Source organism: Capsicum annuum, chromosome 5 (genome assembly GCF_002878395.1).
Source record: "Capsicum annuum cultivar UCD-10X-F1 chromosome 5, UCD10Xv1.1, whole genome shotgun sequence".
NCBI classification, from domain to species: Eukaryota; Viridiplantae; Streptophyta; class Magnoliopsida; order Solanales; family Solanaceae; genus Capsicum; species Capsicum annuum.
The window spans coordinates 1,658,004-1,664,872 of record NC_061115.1 but is presented as its reverse complement, the minus strand read 5'-3'; the positions used below and the strand labels follow the sequence as shown (position 1 = coordinate 1,664,872).

General features: G+C 35.1%; 1 protein-coding gene across 1 annotated transcript; it reads left to right on the top strand.

The window, feature by feature from the left end:
* Positions 1 to 24: 24 nt before the first annotated feature.
* On the top strand, positions 25 to 3,483 carry LOC107870098 (DNA oxidative demethylase ALKBH2). The gene is made up of 4 exons (XM_016716507.2): positions 25 to 333; positions 2,308 to 2,424; positions 2,513 to 2,702; positions 3,040 to 3,483. The coding sequence occupies exons 1-4, from the start codon at positions 94 to 96 to the stop codon at positions 3,234 to 3,236; spliced, it is 744 nt and encodes a 247-aa protein (XP_016571993.2). The 5' UTR covers positions 25 to 93; the 3' UTR covers positions 3,237 to 3,483.
* The last annotated feature ends 3,386 nt before the right edge of the window (positions 3,484 to 6,869 follow it).

Here is a 6,869-nt window from a genome sequence, read left to right as displayed (position 1 = left end):
CCACAAAAAATTAAACTAACTTCGCGGGTCAAATTTGCCGCCATATTTCTTCTTATAACCCCCAATTCATTTCAAAATCTCTTTTCTACACCAATGACGACCGGCGATTCCGGCGGCCTCCACCTCTGTACGGCGGAGCAAGGCGGAGCTACGGCAGGGGAAAAAAGTGATTGTAGAACAAGAAGAGTAATTGAATTGGGAAATGGAAGCGAAGTAATATACATGTCCAGGTTCATAAATTATGATGAATCATGGGATTATTTGGAGTATCTTAACAAAAATATACCGTGGAATCGTCCGACGATTCGTGTATTCGGTAGATCTTGTGTTCAGGTTCTCTTTCAATTTTGTACTAATTATTTATGAATTGTTAGTGTAATGTTTTATCAGGCAAAATGGAGACTAAAGTCTAATGCTTTATTGCTTTGTACTTTCTTGTATATTACTACATTGTATAATACTCTTTAATGGATGTGTAGTAGATATTGAATCCCTTTTAACTAATGAAAGTATCGTGGATAAGGTGGGAGTGACTTACGTGGTGAATAAAGAATGAAGATTCCATGTTGAGATTGTTTGAGATACGCAGGTGCCCAAGTGAGGAGGTGTGAGAGTTTAGCTATAGACAGTATATGACACACTTGTACCTTACCGAGGACATGACCCTAGATAGGAGTTTGTGGAGGTCGAGGATTATTCTAGAAGGTTAGTAGGTAGTCGAGCGTTGTCTAGTTCCCTTATGAGCATGGTTAGTATTAGTCTTCGACTATCTTATTATTCAGTTTTGGTATTACCTTTTGTTTCCTTTGCTTCGGATATTGTATTATTTTGTTATTGCTATTGTCTCTTTCATTGTTTTCAGCATTTCTTTACTTCTGTATTTGCTTTGCATATTTAGTTTTTGGTATTTGTACTTGAGCCGAGCGTATAGCGGAAACGACCGCTCTACCTTAACAAGGTAGGGCTAAGGTTGCGTATGCAGCACCCTCCCCAGACCCCACTTGTTGGATTACACCGGATATGTTGTTGTTGTATTGAATTCCTTTTGCTTCAATCTGTTTACTTTTTCTATTTTGAATCGGTTTAGTGAAAATCCTAGTCATTCTGCATATTTTAAGTCTTGGATTGGCTGCTCTGTATTTCCTTGTCTAACTATAATTGTACAGCTTTGATGTAGTTTATATGACATGCCATCTTTCTTTTTTTGTGGGGCTAGTTCAATTGTAAGTAAATGTTTCCACTTTGATCTTTTAGAACAAGGGGTGAATCTTAGGCAAACTGATCCGTGAATGTAGTTCAATATGTTCTCTGTATGTGATCCTTAAGCAGGGTTATGGAGACTGCTACGCGTATTGTAAAATTTCATGGATATACGTCGGAAAATCAAGTATTTTGCATTTGGGTTGAGTTGGTTGAGATTGATAATTTTCAAACTCCAGTGTGCAGATATAGGTGATAGATTGATATAGTTTCTCTGAAATTCACGAACTACCATTACATAGATCTCCAATGGCACCTGAATGAGAGGGTTTGGAATGGACTAGGTAGTTAGTCAAACCTATAGTTACTAGAAAGAGCAACCGAAAAATTAGGTGCCTAATTTTTCGTTCCCTTGTAGCTTAGTCTCCCAAGAAATTTGTTTCGGTGGTGGTTGTGGCAAAACCATAGTAAGTTCAAGCAAAGAAACGTCTTTTTTCCTTCGGACATAGTAAGAATGCTTTTTTCCTCTTCCAAACTTCGAAGCTTCTACCGGGTGTCAAGCAGCACACGATCGTGAAGTTTGAACGCTAAAGCTGGATGCTGTTTCTTTTCTCTTATTACTGGATCACTTCTGCTTGGACTTGTTTTTGAGAAATAAGAAAGCCCATGGAGAAAGATGGTGTTCAAGTTTTGAGCGTGGATTGGTTGGATTTTAAGGCACGGCCAGAATGTTTTGTCCTTGTGCATTATGCCTGAATAATAATGCGACGTAACACATAGTTTTGTTCATCTGCCATGACTGACCATTCAAATTTGAAATGTTGTTGCTTTTCCTTTTAGTTTGTGAATAGGTTAAGTCTGTGCTCATATGGACCGTTCAAAGTGAAAGTGGTAACGTTGTTCCTTTACTCCCCTTTAGTGTATTATTTCTTAGCTTAGTTTGTCTGGTGCATGACTGATCATTCAAATTGGAAATGCTGTTGCTTTACTCTCTTTTAGTGTGTAATTCTCCCCTTTGCTAATATCAATGTTACATGTCATAACAATCTGATACTGCATATTCCTATGGGGAAAAACAGATTGATAACGTTCATAATATTTCTACAGCCCAGAGACAGTTGTTATGTGGCAAGTGAAGGATTACCGCAACTAGTTTATAGTGGATACCAGCCTCATGCATATTCCTGGGATGAATTTCCTCCGCTTAAGGACATTCTGACTGCCGTAAGCTTGCTATTCTTCAACCTCTCGAGTTCTAGTTCCCGGTCATCCAGCTAGTTGTCTTTCTTATACCGTCAGTGTTGCAATTTAGGTCCATAAAGCTCTCCCGGGAAGTCGTTTCAACAGCTTATTATTGAATAGGTATAAGGGAGGCGATGACTATGTAGGTTGGCATGCTGATGATGAAAAACTTTATGGACCAACTCCAGAAATTGCTTCTCTTTCCTTTGGATGTGAACGTGAATTCTTGTTGAAGAAAAGACCAGATAAAACACCCCGAGGTACATGATTAGTGTTAGTATTATGTCCGAGGTATTCAACCCCGAGGTAGGTATTATCTTTTTATATGTCAAATGAGGTGTGAGTCTAGTGTACCTTCCATTCAGTTGCATACTGGGGTTGAATTCTCAGATTGTCACGTAACTAAGTAATTATTATCTCCGAAAGTCACCTTTGTTCGTGATTCCAATTTTTGTAAACAAAAAAGTGACTTTATGTGATTATAACTATTAGTTGAGCGACGTGAGAAATCAACTCTTACGTTTTGCAAACGACAATGTTGATTCTATCAAAGTTGTATTCATCACTTACTCTTCTTTTTGTTATCCATTGCACTAGGTAAAAAGACCAGTGGTGAGCAGCCCAAAAAGCAATCGAAGAAGGATGGCTCTCCGGACAAACATTCGTTTGTCCTAAAACATGGTTCGTTGCTGGTAATGAGAGGCTATACTCAACGGGATTGGCTGCATTCAGTGCCGAAACGCGTGAAAGCAGATTCATTACGGATTAATCTTACCTTCAGGCTTGTTCTTTGAACAACTAATGTATGTCGATGCATTTCATTTCTCGAAATATTATGCAGTGCACGCAGCAACGAAAGGAAGGTTATTTTGTGCTTGATGAGATGAACTAGTACTAGATAGGATACTTTTGCTAGTTGTATACACAAGGATACTTATTAGACACTGAGAATTTTAGTAGTTTTTTAGTTGCATTTCTCTAAGGAGAATGTTGGAGCAATGATAAAAGGGCCTGCAACCTATGGGTCACGAGTTCAAGTTCTAGAATCAATTGACTGATACTCGTGTAAGGGCAAGTTGCCGACAACTCACTCTCTTGGAATGTGGCTCTTCACCTAGACCTAGCGTTCAGGAATGCGCTCGCATCGTCGCATAATGCGATGATGCGAAGTGATGCGAGCCCCTCTCGCTGCGTGTGGCTGATGCGAGTGCATCATGTTGAGTTTATATTTAGGGTCAATTTTAAATTTTAAAAAAAAGAGTCTACTGCGGTGACTACCACTGTTGCAATTTTCTAAGGTTAACTTTGAAGTCCACTGTTGCGACTTCTACTTCTTCACTGTGCGACTATCACTATTGCGATTTTTTCTTCTTCACTGCTTAACTTCAATGATGTGCTCGCATCGCTTTACGTTCGCGTACGCGTGATACAGAGCCTTGTCACTTTCTTTTCGGATTACGCTTTCCTTGAACATCGAACTGCACCTTGCATGAATGTGGAATGCTTTCGTGCACAGGGCTATATTTAGATTTGACATGTCTGTTAAGAAAATAATGATTGACATGACTACTTTATCATACTATCGTTAATTAATTGATATTTATGAAATGGTACATATTGATAACTTTTCTTCTATTAAAACAGTATAATTAGGAAATAGTGGCATTCGTTTTAGAAAATGGAATTTTCAAATACTTCTTTTTCTTAAAAAAGATTAACTTAAATATTTTCCTTGATAATTCAACTCAATATTATCCAAACACCTAATAAGTATATAGACTTTTTATAATTAAGTAACATATGCATAATTAATTTATAAAGTTAGTATATTCGGCCATATTATTTGATCGAACTATACATATTGACTAGATTTCTTCTTTTAAACAAGACTAATTATGAAATAGCAAAATTCGTTTTCAAAAGGAAAATTTTCCAAATATTTTTCCTAAAATAAAAGAAAAAATGACTTCAAATATTTTCCTTAATAATTTCAACTCAGTATTATCCAAAGCCCCTAATAAATACTACTATACTACATATATTGGACACCCACTACTATGCAACTCCAAATTATTTTTCTTAAATAGTTAAATTTCGTATCAAGTTAAAATGTGTCTTTAATTGAATAGAGAGAGTATTTTTCTTTAAAAAAGTGAAAAAGTTTGACTTCAAATAGTTTTCATAATAGTTTCAACTCAATATTATCCAAATTTGAAAAGGCGTATTTTTTTTCCTTAAAAAAAAGGTGAAAAAAATGACTTTAAATATTTTCCATAATAGTTTCAAGTCAATATTATCCAAATTTGAAGAGGAGGAGTATTTTTTTTCTTTAAAAAAAGGTGAAAATTTGGCTTCAAATATTTTCCATAATAGTTTCAACTAAAGTTGTCTATTATTAACTTGACACACATTTTAAAAAATAATAAATACTATAAATAATTTTACTTATCACAAACTTAATGCTTTAAAAAATTAATTGAATAATAAATAATACTTAATAGAAAAAGTATGAAGCGGATAAAACATGATAAATTATGTTTTTTCCAATTATTGAACTTCTATGTTTTTTACACTTGTCCCAATTTGATATTATATATTAATTAAAAAATAATTAATAATATGACTAATTTATCATAATATCTAATAATATTTATATTTTAATTAGCGAAAAAATAATTAATATTAAGGATTAAAAAAAAAGTTATCTTACCTAAATAATAAGTACAATTAAAAATTAAATTAGAAAATTTGGAAATGGTAAAATCAGACGGAGGGAGTATATGGTGTACATATTTGACACGCACTTCAATGCAACTACATCATCATTCATCAGCTCTATAAGTACCCAAAATCATTTTCGGCAATCTTTTTTACTTTAAATTACTTATTAATTATTTATCAGAGCTATTTCTTGTATTTTTGTTGGATCAACACAAGTTGAAACATGGTTAATGATCTCATTAAACCAAGAGGTATTATAATTCTTTTTATTTTACTTGTTTATCTTTTATGGATTTTTGATAACTTATTATAGTAGTAGTTGTTTAGTTTAGCTTGTGTACTTTTTTATTGTAACATTTTCTATTGCTGTCTTAGAAGTGGAAGGTGCTTATCATGGGAGCAATTTTGTTGTGTAGTTTGTATGTATGTATGGTGATATTCATTTGGGATATTTGTTTATTTAAAAAAAAAAAATTGAATAATCAGGGATGTGGTATTAGGTATGAAGGAAGATGTTTTTGTGGAAAATGTTTTCTTAAAAAATATTTCTGTAGGAAAATAAGTGGATTTTTTGGCTTGTTTGTGGAACAGTGGCGGACCCATCTTTTTTAGGTTGCGGGTGCTCAGATGGGAGGTGGGAGGTATCTCGTGTAGGAAAAATATGTAATTGTTGCTGGTGGGAGGTGGGAGGCATCTCGTGTAGGAAAAATATATAACTGTTGCTGGTGGGAGGTATCTTGTGTAGGAAAAGTATGTAACTGTTGCTGGTGGGAGGTATCTTGTGTAGGAAAAAAATATAAATGTTGCTAGTGGGAGGTGGTAGGTATCTCGTGCAATTAGTCGAGATATGCAAAAGCTAGTCCGGATGCCATAGTTGTTAAAAGAAAGAAGAGAACATTTGTATATGATCTAGATAAATACTATGGGAGGTAGGTGTGGGGGTAGGGGTGCAGGTGGTGGGATGGGGGCTACGGGTTGTGGGGATAGGGAGTGGTGGGTGGAGAGAGCTCTATCAATGTGGAACATCTCTCGAACTTTTTTTTCCTACTTTCGTTAGGGAAGTCATTTTTTCTTATTTTTAAGTAGTTTGTTTTCCTAGAGATATCTCTTTTTGTCTCCTCAAATTGTATTAGTAGCAATAAATTGGAATAAAGGGAGTAGTTTGGTTCCATTAGTGTTTGTTTGGTTAGAATTCTGAATATATATATGTAAGGTGTGATTGTTATTCATTTGTTTAGATATGCTTAATTTTGACGATTTACTTGTAATGGTGTAGCACTAAGTAAACTGATCATAAAGATATAATTTTTTTGATAACTATGGTTTCCTGGTACCATATTCCTTTTCATAACTACTTTGATATGTTGCACTTGAGTCGAGGGTCTTTTGGAAAGAACATCTCTACCTCCAAGAGGTAGCGGTAAGGTCTGCGTACACTCTACCCTCCCCAAATCCCACTTGTGGGATTAAACTGGGTACGTTGTTGTTGTTGGTAGTTGTCTCTGGGTACTTGCTACCTTCCACCAACACAGGTATTGTTAACTCTGTCCACCAAACTTGAACAGCTCAGAATAAATCACCTAGTGTTTTTGCCTCGCTACGGACTTGAGACCTCACAATTCTCAGTTCACTTCATTGACTATTATTAGTCCACACCTTGAGTCACGTAAAGATATGATTTTTAACACTAAATTTTTTTAGTTTTG

What these genes read in the sequence shown, in the direction of transcription:
- LOC107870098 (XM_016716507.2), top strand. Translation starts at nt 94, where the DNA reads ATGACGACCGGCGATTCCGGCGGCCTCCACCTCTGTACGGCGGAGCAA. An exon ending in TCGGTAGATCTTGTGTTCAG is followed by an intron (nt 334 to 2,307) that starts GTTCTCTTTCAA and finishes ATATTTCTACAG; the next exon opens with CCCAGAGACAGTTGTTATGT. An exon ending in TTAAGGACATTCTGACTGCC is followed by an intron (nt 2,425 to 2,512) that starts GTAAGCTTGCTA and finishes GTTGCAATTTAG; the next exon opens with GTCCATAAAGCTCTCCCGGG.